The sequence below is a fragment of the Mobula hypostoma genome, chromosome 11, assembly GCF_963921235.1.
Source record: "Mobula hypostoma chromosome 11, sMobHyp1.1, whole genome shotgun sequence".
NCBI classification, from domain to species: Eukaryota; Metazoa; Chordata; class Chondrichthyes; order Myliobatiformes; family Myliobatidae; genus Mobula; species Mobula hypostoma.
The window spans coordinates 86372602-86393309 of NC_086107.1; the positions used below are offsets into that span (position 1 = coordinate 86372602).

General features: G+C 44.4%; 1 protein-coding gene across 1 annotated transcript; it reads right to left on the reverse strand.

Moving 5' to 3' along the window:
• Nucleotides 1-481: 481 nt before the first annotated feature.
• LOC134353895 (zinc finger protein 239-like) lies at nt 482-11983 on the reverse strand. Its single transcript, XM_063062412.1, has 3 exons — nt 11960-11983; nt 10629-10996; nt 482-9354 (listed from the first exon to the last, which is right to left on the reverse strand). Exon 3 carries the CDS (start codon nt 8427-8429, stop codon nt 7665-7667), a length of 765 nt encoding a protein of 254 aa, XP_062918482.1. The 5' UTR covers nt 8430-9354; nt 10629-10996; nt 11960-11983; the 3' UTR covers nt 482-7664.
• Between the last annotated feature and the right edge of the window lie 8725 nt (nt 11984-20708).

Below are 20708 nucleotides of genomic sequence, written 5' to 3' on the forward strand. Positions count from 1 at the left end.
CTGTAACTTGTAGTTAAGTGTCTTTTCAATGTTGCTGGAACCATTGCTGCATTTGTAAGTTGTTTACCACAGACTAGGCACAATGGAATAGGACAACTTGGATCACCAGTCCATGTAAAACCCACTGATAAGTAGCTTTCATTGTAGTCAGACTTTTTGTATCCATTGTTGCACTACTGTAGTGAAATGACTCAGAAGATTGTAATTCAAAAATAGCTACTTCCGACTGTCAGACATGTCTGTAAAACATGGGTTAATAAAATATAAAAATGGGCGAGTCCATCCAATACTCGGACAATGCACTTCATGTTCCTCATCAGCCTACCGTCCTCTCCTGTGTGCAATACAGCCCTCACCAATTATCAGCCTACTACCCTCCCCTCCGTGCAATACAGTGCTCACCAATTGTCAACAGCCTCCCTATCTCATCTCAAAAACTGAGAATGGACTCACCCACATAAATACGGTCCTACTGCACACTGCCTGACTGAGCTGAGAGACCGCTAATGGGGCTGCTCGGTCATGGCCCACCACCACGAGCGCTCGCACCGCATGCTACATTAAGTTCAAAAACAGAATGTTTATTTTATTTTAATCACGATCTCTCGCTGGAACCCCGGTTGAGAAACCCTGGGCTAGAGTATAGAGTAGTATGTAATGTCATACACAAGAGATTCTGCAAATCCAGAATTACACATACAAATTGCTGGAGGATCTCAGCAGGTCAGGTGGCATCTATGGAAAGGGATAAACAGTTGACGTTAAGGACTGGACATTCTGAAGGACTCGACATTATATCAAGAATGTAATGCTGAGGCTTTATAAGGCAATGATCAGATTGTACTTAGAATATTGAGAGCATTTTTAGACCCCTTATCTAAGAAATGATAGAACATTCAACAGTACAGCACAGCAACAGGCACTTCGGCCCGCAATGTTGTGCTGAACCAATTAGTGACCAAATGATCAACTACACTCATTTCTTTTGCTGACACGTCCATATCCTCACACCCACGTGTCTACATAAATGTCTCTTAAAAGCCCCTCTTAAAGTGCCACTACCATCACTCCAGGCAGTGCGTTCCAGCCACCCACCACTCTCTGTATATAAAACTTGCCCCTTACCACCTCCCACTTTAAATGAATGCCCCCTGATATTAGACGTTTCAACCCTGGGAAAAATAAGCCTGTTTACTCTCTGATAATCTTATAAATCTCCATCAGATCTCCCCTCAGCCTCCGCTGTTCTAGAGAAAACAACCCAAGTTTGTCCAACTCCTTGTTTTAGCACATGCCCTCTAAGCCAGGCAGCATCCTGGGAAACCTTTTCTGCATCTTCTCCAAAGCCTCCACATCCCTCCTAAAATGGGGGTGACCAGGACTGTACACAACACTCCAGATGTGGCCTAACTAGAGTTTTATAAAGCTGCAACACAACTTCCTGACGTTTGAACCCAATGTTTCATAAAAGCAGGTGCGCCATGAGCCTTCTAATCCACCCTGTCAACCAATGCAGCCACTTTCAGGGAGCTATGAACTTGGACCCCAAAATCTCTCTCAACACTGCTGTGGGTCTTGCCATTAATAGTGTACTGCCTTTTTACATTTGACCCACTAAGCTGCAACACTTTACATTTGGCTAGGTTAAACTCCATTTGCCATTTCTCTGTTCATATCTGCAACTGATCTATATCCTGCTGTATTCTTTGCCAGCCTCCTGCACTATCCACAATGGCACCAATCTTCATATCCAATGTTCGCTGGTGGAAGGACAAGCTTGACAGCATGTGTACATTTGTCTGCAGATGACTGCTCGTTCTTGTCGGTAACACTCATGCACATTAGTTTACAGGAGATGTCTCTTAGGATCTTTAGCTACAGACACGTTCTTGTGTGACTGTATCTTTACTTGCTATCGCTTATGTGCTATATGTACCTTGGGCTGTGTATGACTGTTGGTAATGTGGCCCTGGAGGAACGCTGTTTTATTTGGCTACATTCATGTATGGCTAAATGATGTTTAAACTTGAACTAAATTTATTTTTGACAGATCCACAATATTTAACTCCAGTCCAATTAAAGGTTAATGTCATCAGAACAAGCCCGTGCCATGCCCAGTGACCAAGGTTCAGTTCCAGGTGTGATGAACAGCAGCAATAACTGCAGAATCTGACCCCAACAGTCACTCTTCAACTTGAAACTGGATTCATCAAATGTGAAGGTTAAAAATTCAACAAAGAGTTTTTAAAACTGCCTCCCCTGTGTGAACTTGCTGGTATTTGAGCAGGTGAGATGATGGAGTAAACCTCTTTACTCATACAGGACAAGTGTGCAGTCTCTTGGTGTGAACTCACTATTGCCTCACAAGGTGGGATCACTGAGTGAATCCTTTCCCACAGTCTGAGCTGGTGTGAACTCACTGGTATGCCTGCAGGTGGGATGAACAAGAAATTCCTTCTCACACAACCAGCAGGTGAATGGCCTCTCCCCAGTGTGAACTCTCTGATGTGTCAGTAGCCCAGATAACTGAATGAATCCCATCCCACAGATGGAGCAGGTGAACAGACTCTCCTCAGTATGAAATCTTGGGTGTCTCTGCAAAGTTCAAAAATCAAAGTAAATTTATTATGAACGTACATTTATATCACCATATAAAACCCTGAGATCGGTTATCTTGCGGGCATATACAGTAAATCCAAGAAACACAACAGAATCCACAAAACAGCTGACCGAATGAGACGGACAATAATCAACACGCAAAAGATAATAGAAAAGCATAATCATACTTCCTTGCAGCAAGACAGGACTAGTTAGTTAACACAAAAAATTATAAAATATACGTAATAAAAGATCAACAAATTCAAGATGATAAATGCAGAAAATGCCAAGAGAAGCCAGGTACAATCCAATACATAACAAGATCCTGCAGCAGTTTAACTCAATCTGATTACTTACACGGGTACAATCAAGTGGCAAATATCATTCACCAAAATCTTGCTTTAAAATACAAACTCATAGAAGGCACCATACCTTACTATCTCTCTCCGGTTGTCCATCGAAATCCAATGACAATGTCCACTCCTTTAACGGTGAGATCTTTGATGACTAAAGCCTAATCCAGTTTTAGAGTCAGGGCCCTACAAATTATATTACGACCTAGCTATTGTTACAGATAGGGCAATCCATAATACCAATCTAAATATAATACTACAGGAAACACAAGCAAAGACAACTTACTTAATAGATTTAGCTGATCCAAACACACATAACATAAATAAATCAGTCGTGAAAAACTACCAGAAATATACTGAATTAAGAGCGAATTGAAACACTATGGAACATGAACAGGGTATACATTGTCCCAACAGTAATATATACAACTATCGTCCCATAGTCACTACACAATAGCATTAAACAATCAGGCCACACAATATTTATGTAGATCCTCAGAAAGCTACAATACTAAACACCATTAGAATAGTCAAAAAGTTCCTAGCAATTGAGAAATAAGCCACGTTCGGCTATGCATATACCTCAGTTTTAACCAGCTTGATGAGAAAAAAATAAAAGTATAATAATACCTTGACACAGCTTCTACCCATGGACGATTTGAAACTACATGCTCCTTCATCAGTACAGCTAAAGCCATTAATTCAAACAGTACAACTGTTTTCTGAAGATATAAACATGAACTTTGGACTAGCTCCACAGCTTGGGCTTAAGACTGTGAATCAGCAAGAGATGAGGAACAACCGTGTACTCATTCTCACGGGAACATGGCTTCAGGGCACCATTCTGGATGTGGCCACCCAACGGGAAGGTTTCGGGTTGACGGGAATCTAGCGATCTCAGGCAAAACCCGCGGTGGCGGTATCTGTATTTACATAAATAAGAACTGGTGTATTTTGTGTTATCATCACAAAACACATTGTGATGCTGCCCTTACAGCTCTCAGGAAAGCAAGAACCGTGCTTTCTCGCTCCATCAAGGCGGCAAAATGGAAGCATTCTCAGAGAATATAGTATACAACCACTTCTGCAATACCAGAGACACACTGCGCCTGCGGTGGGGAATTCAGAGGATTACGGAGTACGAGTTTACCTTGCACATCGGTGACCAGGATATCTCACTCCACGACAGGCTAAATATTTTTCACGCCTGGTTTGATGCACAAAACAAAGTGCTGGTGAGGAAGGCCTCTCACCCCTTCCAAGGAAGCAGACACTCTGTTCGGCTGAAGCTGAGGTGAGGTCACAGTCAACCCATGCCAAGTCGTGGTGTCAGGTTCTGGAATACTGCACAGCCCAGCTGACTGATGTGCAGACAGATATATTCAATACCTCTCTGCAACAGTCCATTGTCCCCTCAGTTTTCCAGGTGGCAACCATCATTCCAGTGCCAAAGAAGGTGACAATGATCTGTCTAAATGACTATCGTCTGGTGGCATTGACATCAACCATTATGAAATGCTTTGAGCGAATTATCATAGAGCACATTAAAGCCTTTCTCCCGGCTGCATTGGAACCTTTCCAGTTCGCCTATCACTCGAATTGATCCACTGATGTTGCAATAGCCTCTGCTCTCCACTCTGTCCTGTCTCACCTGGAAAATGGGGTCTCATATGTCAGACAGCTTTCTATAGACTTCATTTCAGTGTTCAGCAGCATCATACCCCAGAAACTGGTGGGGAAACCATCCTTGCTGAGTCTCAACACCTCCCTCTGCAACTGAATCCTGAACTTCACAGAAAAAGCACGATCCATGTAGTCAGCAATGTCCCTAGTCCCATTATGCTGAGCACTGGCACTCCCCAAGGCTGTGAACTCAGCCCGCTGCTGATGCATGACTGTGTCGCAGGATTCAGCTCAAACCGTGTCAGTAAGTTTTCAGGTGATACAACAGTGGATTGTTTTATCAACAACAATGATGAGTCAAAGTACACAGAGGAAGTGAGGCGGCTGATGGACTGTGTGAGAGAACAACCCAAGTCTGACCATGGAGAAGACCAAGGAAATCACTGTGGACTTCAGGAAGGTGCAGTTGAACCAACTCTGTCTGCAAACACTTGGCTTCTCCGTAGAGAGAGTTAAGTGCACCAAGTTCCTGGGAGTTTACGTCATGGGTGACCTCACCTGGTCCCTAAAAAGGTGTATAATTGCCTCCACTTCCTGAGGAGATTGAGGAAAGTGAGACTTCTCCCCCCCCCCTCCCCCCCCCACCATCTTAACTGCATTTTACAGGAGCACCATTGACAGCATCCTGACAAGCTGCATCTCCAACTGGTCTGGGAGCAGCGAGCATCAAACCAGAAGCCCCTACAATGGACTGTGAGAACAGCTGAGAGGATCATAGGGGTCTCCTTACCATCCATCAGGGACATTTATTAGGATTGCTGTGTATACAGGGCCCTTAATGTTATTCAGGATCCCACCCATATATCCAGAATCTCTCTGACTTTCTACCATCAGGCAGAAGACTGTGATGCATAAAGACAAGAACGGTCAGGATGAGGAACAGTTTCTTCCCTCAGGCCGCTGGATTTCTGAACTCCCTGCTGCATCGTATTTGAAGTGTCACCGGTTAATCTGTTCTGTACTCAATATTTAATTTATGCACTTTACTTTGTTTATTTATGCATAACTCATTTGCAGATTTTATCCTTGCTTTCCTAACTTATTGTGTGTTATGTGTACTACCATGCTTTACACTCTAGTCCAGAGAAACGTCTTGTTTGACAGTATACATGCAAGTAGTTAAATGGCAATAAATTTGACTTGATGTGAATTGATACGTGCAGAATTTTAAACACAAAGATCAGTGTAAGAGAGCTATTAGAATACAAAATAGAGCGACATGATACAATACAACCAATGGATGATTATAAAATTGATTTTAGTGCGATAAAGGGAAAACTCATGACAGAATTTACTTCAAGGCTTAAGAAAAGCTGCCAAACAGAGCTCAATTGTAAAAACTTAACAAAGGCAATAGACACGTTTGTTATACCCATATTAACATAAGATAAAATAAGGACTGAAATGACAAATTTTAAATAACATTGTACACTTGAATGCACTTGGATTAACACAACCTAGGACAGGAGGAGCAAGAAGAGTAACAGACATAGAAGTCAGAAAAAAATTATGAAGATATATTTTCATCAACGGAAACAGGAATCAGCGCTCCACACAAGTATGTATTTCTGATAGGAAGTACACACCACAAAACTTAAGTGAAAGGAGAACCCAGAAAAATGAAGAAATTATCACTATAGAAGAAAATGTTAACCAACTGAAGAGCACGACCCTCCATGGAAGACATCCCAAGAATCTGAACAGACTAGGTGTCGACAAGAATGCCTGGCTCAGTGTTGGAAACCTCTTCCCAGAAACAGAAGGGTCCCTTGTGGCAATACAGAACCAGGTGGTTACCACAAAAAAAATATCAAATATACATAATAAAAGACCCACAAATTCAAGATAATAAATGCAGAAAATGCCAACAGAAACAATCTAACACATTACAGGATCCTGCAGCAGTTTAACTCAACCTGATTACTGACATAGGCACAATCAAGTTGCAAACATCATTCACTAAAATCTTGCTTTAAAATACAAACTCATAAAAGACACCATAACTTACTATAAATATAAACCTGGTCCAGTTTTAGAGACAGTGCCTTACAAATTATATTACCACCAATCTTTTGCTATAGAGATGACAACCATCCGGATTTAATATTACAGGATAAAGAAGCAAGAACAACTTACTTAACAGACATAGTCAATCAAAGCATAGGAGTTTCTCAACCAGTCGAAAGCCTCACAAACAGGTACTGTATGTGTCAACAAAGTCAATCTAATTTTTTTCTCTATCAATCAGCTTCCAAATGTTGCTACCCAGTCATTCGTTGCCGCGCCCCTGCTGTTCATCACATGCTCTTACCATTACCTCTGTCCAGAGCCCCAAGCCCTGCCCTGCGCTGACCTGTCTCTGGTTTCTGACCCTGCTTCATTGAACATCCAGCTATCATTCTCCATTCTGTTTTCAGACTTTACATGATGGTGGTATATTCTAACAACCCAGCTGCGAGAGACACAGTTCTTCAGAAGCAGTGAAAATGCTGCATAACACTGAAATGAGCCGAAAAAAGAGATTAACTACCAGTGTCATTCTTCCTCAGCTCAGAGATTTGAGGGCAAAGAACATGTCAGACATAACTGCAGTCAGCTCCTCATCTTTTTCAGTCTGGAGAAAGTCCTGCAGGAAATGCAAGGGAAACCACATCATCCACAGAGTGACTGCTTGGAACCCACTGCCACAGGAAGAGCAGGAGGTGAACTGCAGGGATGGATTTAGAAGGACTGTCATCGAACAGAGACACTGGTAGGGAACAGCTGGGCTGAGTTGACCTTACTCTACATTAGGTGTGTTGTAGATTCACTTGGTACCTGAGGCAGAGTTTGAAATAGAACTGATTTATTTGTCAGAGATCCAGAATATTAAACTCCAGTCCCATTAAAGGTGAACATCAGCAGCAGAAACTCCTCCCATGCCCAGTGACCAGGGTGCAGGATTGGGTGTGATGAGCAGCAGCAATAATTACAGAGTTTGACACCAACAGTCAGTTTTGAACTTGCCTCTGGATCCAGCATGCAGCTTATTTAAACTTTTTCCCCAGTGTGAACTCGGTAGTGTGCCACGAGGTTGGATGAGTGAGTGAATCCCTTCCCGCATTCGGAGCAGGTGAACGGCCTCTCTCCAGTGTGAACTCGGTAGTGGACCACAAGGGTAGATGACTGAGTGAATCCCTTCCCACATTCAGAGCAGGTGAACGGCCGCTCCCCTGTGTGAATTCGCTGATGTAGCTTCAATTGAAATGATCGAGGAAATCCCTTCCCACAGTCTGAGCAGATGAAAGGCATCTCTCCAGTGTGAACTGACTGGTGTGCCAGTAGGTCAGATGACCGAGAGAATCCCTTCCCACAGTCCAAGCAGGTGAATGGCCTCTCCCCAGTGTGAACTTGCTGATGTACCTTCAGATGAGATGACCGTGTGAATCTTTTTCCACAGTCTGAGCAGATGAATGGTTTCTCCTCAGTGTGAACTGACTGGTGTGCCAGTAGGTGAGATGACCGAGAGAATCCCTTCTCACAATCTGAGCAGGTGAATGGCCTCTCTCCAGTGTGAACTGACTGATGTGCATGTAGATTGCTTAACTGAGTGAATCTCTTCCCACACACAGAACAGGTGAATGGCCTCTCCCCAGTGTGCACTTGCTGGTGTCTCTGTAGGTGGGATGACTGAGTAAATCTCTTCCCACAGTCTGAGCAGGTGAATGGTCTCTCCCCGGTGTGAACTCGCTGATGTACCCTCAGTTGAGATGAGTGAGGAAATCCCTTCCCACAGTCTGAGCAGGTAAACGGCATCTCCTCAGTGTGAACTGACTGGTGTGTCTGTCAGTGGGATGACTGCGTAAATCCCTTCCCACAATCTGAGCGGGTGAACAACCTCTCCCCAGTGTGAAATCGCATTTGATCAGGAGATCAAATGACCAAGTAAATAGCTTCCCACACGCAACAGCTGAAGTGTCTCTTTCCCTTGTAAACTCTGCAGGTGGGCTGACTGAGCGAATCTCGTCCCACATATGGAACAGGCGAACAGTCTCTCAATGGAGTGGATTTTCTGATGTGTCTTCAGCATGAATGACCCAATGATTCGCTTCCCACCATCTTGTCTTGTCCATACTGCACCAACCGCTGCCACTGGGCTATAAACGTGCAGGAGCAATGTGTGGTTAAGTGCCTTGCTCAAGGACACAACACGGTGCCTCAGCTGAGGCTCAAACTCGCGACCTTCAGATTACTAGTCCAATGCCTTAACCACTTGGCCACGCGCCAATACATCAGAACAGGTGAACCCTCTCACTTTTGATGTACCTTCAGGCTGGATGAGTAAGTAAATCCTCTCTCACACACAGAGTAGGCGAATGGCATCTGCACACTAAACTCCCTGGAGTGACTGTGGGTAGACTGGGTGAGTGAATCCCTTCCCAGACACACAACAGGTGAATGGCTTCTGTCCCCACAGTGAAGTCACTAGCGTGTCTGCTGGTCAGTTGAGTGAGTGAATTTCTTCCCAGACAGGTAACAGGTAACTGGCCTCTCCCATGGTGAATTCATTGGTGTGTCTGTAGTTTGGCTGAGTGAGTGAATCTCTTCCCAGACACAGAATAAGTGAATGGTCTCTCTCCCCACAATGAACTCACTGCTGGGTCTGTGGGTCAGCTGAGTGAGCGAATCCCTTGTTGTTGTGCTTGAAATTCCCGTGCACAAATTCTTTGCAGTTTCTAACCTGTAGAAAGATTTACAAAAGACATCAGTGGGTGAAGGACAGCATTTTGGATGAGATCATTTTAGTCTCGATGATGAGATCTGACATCACACTGTTACAAGGTTCAACCCACACTAGAGGAACAACTCCATCTTCTAAATGGGCCCTGATCAGGCGTCCAGACTGACCATCAAATTCTCTATTTTCCTGTCTATATCACAATGGGACATCTCTACCCACTCCCAATCTGTGATGTCACTCAGTTTGTCTCTCTGCATTTGTATTATTTCAAGTTCTAGTCACGTCCCACAGCGGTACAAAGAGCACATGGCTGATCCTGGAGACTTTCTCATTACTCTGACCCCTTGCCCCCTCAGGTGATTGACGGTGGTGAACTCATCGATGGCAATGCCAATGAATATGAAGGGGAGGGCAGCAGTCTTTCTCATTGGAGTGTAGCACTATTGTCATGTGAAAGCTACAGGTCACTTGTTACCCAGGACAAGATAATTGATATCATTATGTACCCAGAGAGAATGGGACAACACATGTCCTCACAGGTACAAAGGTCCAGAGCAAGAGGAGGTGGAACACACTTGATTTTCTCAAGAACTAAATCTGATGGAAGGATTTTGTGCTTGTTTCCCATGCAACACTAATTGCCATTTTCATTGACTGAATGGTAGACTCTTCACTTGAGACTAACTCAGAGATACATTTCTGTCCAGTTCCTAATCCTTGAATTAAATAACCGGAGCTCAGCAGTGTCTGAGATCCATCCACTCCTATTCCCCCTGCCTGCACTTCCAAACACACCCTATGGACTGACAGTGAATGCCGTGGTAGTGTCAACAACAGTTGCCTCTGTACTAGAACTGCCTGTGAACAACTCTACCAAAAGTGAAGTCCACAAGATGGGTCATGAAGCAAGTCCCTTCATTTCCTATCAGATGTGATTCTGCTACCATTGGAGCCTGTTATTTACATTCTGATGGTGTGTCCTTCAAAGATACACTTAATGTCAGAGAAATGTATACAATATACATCCTGAAATGCTTTTTCTTCACAACCATCTACAAAAGCAGAGGAGCGCCCCCAAAGAGTGAATGACAGTTAAATGTTAGAACCCCAAAGTCCCCCAGGCTCCCCTCCCTCCCGTGTGTAAGCAGCAGCGACCCCCCCTTCCCCATCAGCAAAAAAAAAATCAGCACCCACCACCAAGCACTCAAGCGTACAGCAAAGACACAGACTTGCAGTACCCCAAGGACTACTCATTCACCCAGTATTCGACATACCATCTAACAAGGGAGAAAGGGGTGTCCCCGTTTCACAGCGAGAGGGGAGACATAACAAACAACTTGCTGGTTTATGATGTTAAAAGTCTGTTGCTTTGCTTTTTCTGAGCTCTGTGTCCAAAGATCTCAGGTCTCTGGGCACACAGCCACAGATCTTCCGACTCCCATGATCTCCTGCCGGGACACCGACCTTCGATCCGCCTGTCTCCAGAGCCAGGAGATCTTGGACATACGAAGGCGAGCAAAGCTCTCAGGCCGCCGCCTTGGTGTGTCAAATAACAGCCAGTCATGAAACTCCAAGAGCGGGTCCCATTCTCTCAAAGAACTAAAGTCAGCATGTAACTGCAGGTCAGGGTCTTCAAAAGTACCTTGAAAGAAGAAAATAGAGATATTAAAGATAGAAATAGAGCTGTTTTCGAAGATGCAAGCAAAGGATTCACCGTTTAGCGCCATCCACAAGGTGATCTGGGCGATCTAGCACTTTGCTGCCTCTTAGGGAGTTGGCTGAAGTCTCCAGCGAAGTGTACAGCCTGGAGTCAGGGCGTGGACCCATGACTGACTCCATCTCCCACTGATTAACGCACTGAGATAGATTATAATCATTGAAGTGGACGCAGAGGGCGAGCGAGTGTTCAGCACCATCTATCTTTGGCTGCTGCCAAAGGAAGGTCTCTCTCTCTCTCTTTATGCACCAGAGGGAAGGTCCTTGCATTTGAATGACCTCTGTCCCTCGATGCTGTCAGAAGACGGTGCTGGAGCAAGGTTTAATCAATGCAGTTTGTGGACTTTGGACTCTAATTCATGTATGATGTGTTTCTAGCTTTTCTGGTTGCCCCTTTTTGTTGCTAGTTTGGGCAATTTCGAAGCTGAGTGGCCTGCAGATAATGAACACTGAGCTGAACTGAACTATGGCTTTTAATTCTGTTTCCCAGCTCGTTATGTTGCTTTTTGCACGATTCGTTGTTTCTTTTTCGCGTGGGTGGAGTGGGCTTGATGTTTTTTTTCTTTGAATGGGTTCGATGGTTATCGTGGGGAAGAATCTCAGAGTTGTATACTGCATGCATTCTTTGATAATAAATGTACTTTGAATAAGAAACAAAAGTCAGTCCCAGCAATACGCATGCGCTGCAGAAATGGCGCCAGCAGCTTCGCTCATCAGCGGAAAGCTCCCCGGGGCCCGGGTACGGATCTTGAGGCTGAGAGAGGAAAAAGGACCAGGACTCTCCCGGGTTTGCAGGGCCACGGTGTGTTCGGAGATCGCAACAATTGTCCCCCAGTCGCGGTGCGAACGCCAGTGCCAACTGAACCATCGCCCGGAACCTCGCCCTTACCTGCGGTGGATCCTCCTGAGCCTGGTGGCCACTGAGCGCATGCGCGACATTCGGGAATGTATCGACCCTGACGCTTGCGTATTAGATCGAAGGTGAATTCTGAAGCGCGGAGGTTCTTGGGTAAACAAGATGCCATTAATAGTGCCCGCAAGCACCTGTTCCACGCCGCACGCCTCAAGAACAGTCAATGCTTTTATGAAGAAAACTCAGCAGCTACTTTAACGCAGCAAGGTCCCACAAACAATATACTCAATATCAACAGGTATTCTGTGTGTCAACTGTCAATGCGGACCCTACTTACAAACGCAGATATAAAACACGAGATTCCGCAGATTCTCGAAACATTAAGTGACACACAAATTCAGGAGGAACTCAGCAGGTTGTGCAGCATCGATGCCGAAGAATAAACAGCCGAGGCTCAATCCGAACCCTTTCACCAGTCACCAACATGTTGAAGGAAAGGTCTTGACCCAAACCTTCGACTGTTTATTCTTCTCCATTGATGCTGCCTGACCCACCGAGTTCCTCCAGCGTTTCTTCAAAAATAAACAACCTTTTTTATTTCTTTCCAGCCGTTTCCACGTGCTGATCCATGCCCTGAGCTCATCTGCCTTTCATACGATACTTCTTGCATTGAAGATACGCAGCTCAGGACATTAGACGCATAATACTCAATCTTTTGATTCCTGACTTTGTCTAAGGTTTGTGTCTCCACAACCTCTACACTATCTGTTTTAGCACACTGGTTCCCATCCCCTGCAACTCTAGTTGAACCCCCGCAACCTGTGCAGCACTAGCAAACATTCTCACTAGGATGTTAGCCCGACTCCAGTTTAAATTTCAGATGCAAACCACCTCTCCTGTACAGGTCCCATTTTCCCCGGGGTGAGAGCCCAGTGATCCAAAAATCTGACACCTTCCCTTCTACACCAAACCCTCAGCCACGTATTAAAGTGTATAACCTTCCTACTTCCGGCCTCACTAGCATGCGGCATGGGTAGCAATCGTGCAACTACAGCCCTAGAGGTCCTGCCCTTTAACTTAGCACCAAACTCTCTGAACTCATTTTACAGAACCTTGTCATTCTCTCTACCAATGTCATTGGTACCTACATGGACAACAACCTCCGACTGTTAATCCTCCCACTTAAGAATGCTGAGGACTCGACTGGCGATGTCTTGGACCTTCCACATGGTAACAACGTACCATCCAGGAACCTCATTCTCATCTAGAAAACCTCCTTTCTGATCTCCTAACTAATTTATACCCTATCACTACAGCTCACCTCTTCTCCCCCCCTCCCTTCACACTGAGTCACAGAACAATATTCGGTGCCAGAGACATGACTGCTGTGACTTTCCTCTGATAGGTCATTTCTGCCCCAACCCCTCCTCATCCCCCCCCCCCACAAACCTATCCGGATTGGTACACCTGTTACTAAGGAGGATGACCACTGTGTAACTTTGCACTGGCTTTTAACCCTTTCCCCTTCCTATCACCCAGTGTCTTGTGTCCTGCATCTTGGGTGTAACTACCTCTTTGCAATCTATAACCCATCAGCCTCGCAAATGATCTGGAGTTCATCCAGTTTCAGCTCCAATTCCCTGACAGAGTGCTAGAAGCTGCAGTTGAATATACTCCTCACAGGTGTAGTCGTCCGGGACACTGGAGGTCTCCCTGTCTTCCCACATAACACTATCCTGCCTGGCATCTCTACTGTTCTATCTGTGCATACATAAAAAAGGAAAAAAAAATAACAAGAAATAAGCTGTGGGGAGAAAGTCTACCTGCAGCTTTTCACTTTCTCTCACTCAAGCCTATCCTTGCTGAAGCCTTGAAGAGCCAAAGGGTTGGAACCCTTCGTCAGGACTGAAGAGGGAAGGGGCAGAGGACCTATAAAGAAGGTGGGGTCTCTGCCCCTTCCCTCTTCAGTCCTGACGAAGGGTTCTGGCCCAAAACATCAACTGATCGTTTCCACGGATGCTGCCCGACCTGCTGAGTTCCTCCAGCATGTTGTGGGATTTTCCTTGTACTCTCTACAGTAAGACTGATACAGAACATCTGTTTATCCCTCTGCACCTCCCTTTATTTTCACTTAGAATGCAGTACCCACAGACAAACTTACAGTATGTTTTACATTTCCAGCTGATTTGTGATTTTTTTCCCCTTCCTAATTGGTGGCCTAATAGCGTAGCAGTTAGTGTGATGCTATTAAAGCTTATGGTGGCAGAGTTCAATTCTGGTGTCCACTGTAAGCAAGTCTGTACATTCCTGCCCGTGTGTGTGTGTGTTTCCTCTGGGTGCTATGGTTTCCTCCCGCAGTCCAAAGACATCCTCGTTGGTAGTTGGTTATTTGTTCATTGTAAACTCTCCTGTGGTTAGGCTAAGGTTAAATCTGTGGGTTGCTGGCAGTGCAGCTCGAAGGCCAGAAGGGCCTATTCTGCGATGTATTTCTAAAATGTAGTAAAATAATCTCTTAGTCATTCTTTGCAGTATTTATTCCTGGGTTCTGACCTGTCACTATTTATATCTTATATTCTTTTTGTTAAATGTTATATGAACATTTTTGATCATAAGTGATGCAACCTCCTCTTTTACAATCTGGACTTGTGGTGCTGTACTGGAGTCTTGCCTCCAATCTTCTTCTTCTTCATGTGCCTTGTGTGTTACATGCTTGGGTGATCATGGCTTTCCACGTCGAATGATCCCATGCAGTGTCAATGATATCTCACACACTTAGATCCATTAGTTCTTTCACAGTGTCCATATATTTTCTTCTCTGTGGATTGTCACCTTGTTGCGGTGGAGAAGCTCGTGTGGTCCTGAGATCCCGAGAGCGATGCCGTCTGGAGCTATGCTCCTGGTAGGGTCACCCATGGCGGTAAGGTCGAGGGTGAGGTCCCTGACAAAGAACAATCCAACCAAGACCTCAACGGTGGAACAGGCAGGCGAAGTTACTTCGAACTCAATGGCTGTGAAGGCGGATGAAGGCTACAACAAATCCATCAGCTCCAATTGTTGTGGTTTCCATGTCATTGGAATCAGTTGGTTGATTTGTGAAATATCGTGTGCTTCTTGGAGTGCAACATCAAGTACACATTAAACAAATACATGCACAGGCATCTTCGCTCTGTACGGAATGAAGACCATCATCCCCGACCTCGAGGGATAGCCACAACAACAATATTTTCTTCTTTGCCTTCCTCTTCCGCGTTTCCCAGGTATACAGCCTTATAACGTAAGGCATTCTATTTCTCCCTTTCTGATGACATGGCCCAGGAATCTAAGTTTCCTCTCACTTGATGTTCTCATTAAAGATCTTTTTGTATGGGCACGTTGGAGTCTCATTAGTTACCCTATCTCTATATGATATTTTCACCATTCTTCTAAGAAGCTACATTTCTGTTGCTTCTAAGTTTCTTTGGAGTTCTGGTGTTATAGTCCATGTCTCGGAAGCACACAGCAAGATTGACCAGATGTAACATATTATGTGACAGGCCTCCAATATTAACTTGTTTAAATTTGTAGTGCAGCAGGGTCCCACTGAATCCCTTTTTACATGGTAAATTCCAAGTCATAATACTTTGTCACAAAGTGCTCTTACCAAAGATTCAAAGTACATTTATTATCAAATTACGTTTACAGAATACAACTCTGAGGTTCGTCCTCCTGCAGGTAGCCACGAATACCATGGAAACTATTGAAGAAAACATCAAATACCCAACTCGTGAAAAAGAATAAATTGTGCAAATGGCAAAAAGCAAGCAGATAACACATAGAGTTTCAAATGTTAAACCAGGAGTTCTATAGTATTCTGTTTAGTTCGGTTCAGCATCATGCCACGGGCCGAATGCAGGTCTTACGGCTTTTGTCTGTACCTATCGCCCCAATCAAACTGCTCAAAAACAGCAAAAAAAATAACCAGAATTCAGGGAAAAATGTAACATGAGCACCCATGTCCCCCAAAATGAGTCCACTGCCTCTCTGGTCAATTGCTGCAACATGGATTTCAAGACTCCCACACTTTCCTTCGACAGCAGCTGGCAAGGGGGAGAGGAAAGCTGGTCAGATGCTAGCAGACGGCACTGAACACCCATTCCTCCTCGTCAGCTTCAACCTCGCTTGATGCCTCAGTCAGAGAGAAGCAATGCAGCCCATCATGGGTTTGTGCCCCGTCTCTAAGCTAACAGGCCTCCAGGCCACAAACTCCACTCCGAATTCTCACTGAACTCCCTCGGAGACGTCGAAGCAACAGAACACTCAACCAGTCTAAAAACACACCATTAAAATGTAAATTACAGGTCTCAATCATACACAGCTTAGTAGCAGAATCATATCTGAAAGAAGAACTAAAAGAACAATACGCACAATGTACCGGAGGAGCTCAGCAGGTCAGATGCCATCTATGGATGGGAATAAACAGTGACGTTTCAGGCCAAGACAATTCGTCAAGACTGGAAAGGAAGGGAGAAGTCAAAATAGGAATGTGGGAGGAGGGGACGAAGAAGTACAAGGTGACCGGTGATGGGCGAAATTGGGAGAGGAGGAGGGGTGAATTAAAGTCAAGTCAAATCAAGTCAAATTTATTTATAAAGCACATTTGAAATAACCCATGTTGACCAAAGTGCTGTACAATCCATAACAGGTAGCTAAAATCACAAATACAAGAAACAGATATAAACAAGAAGGAACACAGCTTATGGGTACAAGCCAAAATTCAGCCACATCAGGAAGATTCAAATGCCAGTGAATAAAGTAAGTTTTGAGCCTGGACTTAAAAGAGTCAAGGGAGGGGGCAGATCTGATAGGGAGGGGAATGCTGTTCCACTTACATTTAGATCGCGGGACAGCCAGGAGCCCCAAGTCAGCCGACCTAAGGGACTTGGAAGTAGAGTAAGTGGTCAGAAGGTCTGTGATATAAGGGGGAGCCAGCCCATTTAGGGCTTTAAAAACAAACAGGAGAACCTTAAGATCAATTCTAAACCGTACTAGCCAGTGGAGAGAGGCCAGGATAGAAGTAATATTGTCCCTCTTCCGGGCGTTGATTGGTGGAAGTAATATGATCCTTCTTCCTGGGAGTTGATTGGTGGAAGAGCTAGAAGGCTGGAGAAGGGGGAATCTGATAGAAGAGGACAAAAGACCATGGAAGAAAGGGAAAGGGGAGGAGCACTGAAGGGAGGTGATGGGCAGGTGAGAAGAGAATGTGTGACATGGAAACAAGAATGGGAAATAGTGAAGGAAAGGAGGGGAGTAATTTCCAGAAGTTCGAGAAATCGATGTTCATCCCATCAGGTTGGAGGTTACCTAGTTGGAATACAACCCCTCTTCTCCTTCACCATTCCCCATTCCCAAACTTGGCCACAAAGGCATCAATTCTATCATCCAAATTGTTGACATATAACATAGAGTGGTCACGACACGGACCCCTGTGGAATACTATAAATCACCAGTAGCCAACTAGAAAAGCCTCCTATTATTAACACTCTTTGCCTCTTGCCAATCAGCCAATGCTCTATCCATGCTAGGACCTTTACTGAAATACCATGGACCTTTAACTTATTCAGTAGCCTCATATGTGGCACTTTGTCTGAAGATCCAAGTACACAAATTATGAGCGTACAACAGTTATTGTTTGTCTATCCTGCTTGTTATTTCTTCAAAGATGTGTCAGACAAGATTTTCTTTGGAGAAAACTATGTGACTTTGGCCCATGTTATCATCTCCCTCCAAGTACCCTGAAACATCATTCTTAACAATTGACTCCAATATCTTCCCAACCACTGACTTCAGGCCAAATTGGCCCATAATTTCCTTTCTCCTGCCTCTCTCCCTTTTTGGAGAGACATTTGCAATTTCCCTGTGATCTGGACAACGCCAGAATCCATTGATTCTCAAAAGTTCATTTACTAGTGCTTCCACAATCTCTTCAGCCATCTCTTTTGGAACCCTGGGGCGCAGACCCTTCCCAAGCAGCTTCTCTCTAATAATGGCAACTTTGCTCACTTCTGCCTTGACACTTTCGAACTTCAGGCATACTGCTAGTGTCTTCTACCATGAAGACTGATGCAAAATACTCACAGTATTCAGCTCATCCACCATTTCCTCATTCATTACTACCTCTCCAGAATTATGTTTTAGTGGTCTGACATCGACATTTGACTCTCTTTTACTGTTTAAAATCTGAAGAAACATGACTTTCAATACAACTTATTTGAGTCAACCATTGTTTCATACGTTCTATGAAAGCAGTACTAAGGCTAAAAATGTTTGAAAAACAACTATTTTGCTTTCACCTGTTTGTCCCTGGGAAATAATGGGATTAGCATGTGATGTTGCTTAACAACAGCTTCACAGTGACTGGTCAAATCCCCAAGTCAAGTTAGCACTTGTAAGTTGTTTTCCTTATTTCCCATAAAATCCTTAATTAGTGATTTTCATCCTTTAATTTTGTTCACATTTGTTTTACATGTATACTCTTTTTGAAGACTTTTGATTCTATTTGCTAAAGCTTTCAAATTAAGTTTAACTTCTCTTTTGCAAACCCCAACTTCAAGGTCACTGACGACAGTTTCACACTTCTATGCACTCATGTTACTTTCTCCCTATTGAGCCTCTTGCAATTAACTCTTTGTTCACCTGCAGCGCATCTGCAAAACACACCAGCGATATCCTGTTCAATAAACCTAGGAATCAGACTGATCGCGCATCCACAGAGTTTAAACCAGGGCAAACAAACAGTGTTTATTTCAAATATCGGCAACCAGGACCAGGTTTCAGCACTTCAATACAGCGAAGCAACAAAATCCTCAGGCAAACTCCGTGCAATCGAGCAACGGTCCCCAATGGACAGGCAGCGCTGACCAATCAAAACTGTGTTCAAACCATGAATACACAGCATGAACGAACAAAAGTCTGAGGAACATCTGAAAGCAAGCTGCTCCAGTTGCTGGCATTCAGTCTTCCCAGTGTTGTGATTCCAATTTCTCCAACGGGTCCGGGGCAATCGTTTGCCAGAGACTGGTATTCATTTGGAATAACTACGTGCTGCGGTTACTTGAAAACAAACCAAAACAGCTGAGACGGTGTACAGGAGTTGGCACTGTGTGACGTGCTCCCAGTTCGCTGAGTTCCAAGTCAAAAAAGGTATGATCGATCCTTTGTTATCAAACCAGCCAAAATGAGCAATCTGCAGTGACAAAAACTAACAAAACTAAAATTAATGACGTGTCCCAATTAGTATAATTAAGTGAAAGTAATAAATAAGCGTACTTAGCAGAGAACAAAAATAAACTTTTTTTTATTGAGATTCAGTGTGGATTAGCCCCTCTGGCCCTTTGAGCTGCCTTGCCCAGCAATCCCACAATTTAATCCTCGCCTAATCTCGGGACAATTTACAATGGGCAATTAACCTACCAACTGGTACGGCTTTGACTGTGGGAGGGAACCGGAGCACCCAGGGTGAAACCACGCAACCACAGGGAGAACGTACAACCTCCGTACAGTCAGTGGGGGGACCATTCCCCGGTTGCCTCTAACTCTCAACTAGACTAAACTGACTACCTGAGAGAAAGCAAGAATATGAAACTATACTCATTTGCTTCTATCGCACCCCAACCCACGTGACAAATGCCCATAAAAAAACACGCAACACAAAATACAATACAGACAGACAGAAATTAACCTCCATGGCTCCTACAGTTGTCGATCCTTGGAACAGAAGTCAAATCTCATCCCAGCTGGAAACATGCATCTGCTTTCATCCAAGCAGAAACACCAGCAAGTTTGCAATGGGGGGAGGCCGTTCACCTGCTTCATGTAGGTAGGGATTCATCCCAGCATCTGACCTGCAAAAGCACCAGACAGTTCACATTTGTGAGGCTTCAGTGAGTCAGCAATAAGTAGAGGCAACACTTCTGTGAGTGAGCAAAGAGATTTACTCATTCGTCCCACCAGCAACTTCACACCAGGGAGAAAGTTCAAATAATATGCATGTTAACATTTTTAACCACCATAGTGACTGAATTCACTTGCAAGTTCCTGACCGATCGTTAATGTCAGATTCTGCAGGCTGCTTATCACATCCAGGACTGAACCCCGGTCACTGAGCATTGGAGGGGTTTGCTCTGCTGATGTCAGGCTTAAATTAACCTGGTGCTTACTGTCTGTCTCTTGTCACACACCCATTGTGCGGTAGAGGGGCCACTCAGTCCAACTGGTCACTGTCTGTGTTTCTGTTCCATAACAGTACTTTCAAACCCACCCCTGCTGTTCACCTCTCACTCTCCCTGTGATGACAGGTTACAACTGGTCTCCACTCTGTTGGTTTCCCTAAAGTTTCCTCTATGACTTTCTGCAGAGAGCAGAAAACAATTTCACTGGGGTTTTGTCTCAAATATTCCTCTTCCCTCAGGGCGAAGGGACAATATCCTGGGTGGTTCAACTTCTTCCCTGCTCTCCTCGATGTTATGGGTTGTTTTCACTGATTTCAAAGGGTTGTACTTCACACAGCTGGTTTGTTCTAAACCACTCTCCTCTAAATTATAAGAACAGATGACAATGCTATCAGGTTGGAGGAGAAACATCTTACTTACTATCTGGTTAGTCTCCAAACTGATGGCAAGAGCATGGATTTCTCGAACTTTGGGTATCTGCCCCCCCCTTCTCTTTCACTTCCCCATTCCTGTTTCCCTCTCACACCTTATGTCCTTACTTGCCCATCATCTCCTTCTGGTGTTCCTCTCTCTTCCTT

Excerpts from the sequence above, each read along its gene's own strand:
- LOC134353895 (XM_063062412.1), bottom strand. The coding sequence starts at position 8,429 with ATGCCGTTTACCTGCTCAGACTGTGGGAAGGGATTTCCTCACTCATCT.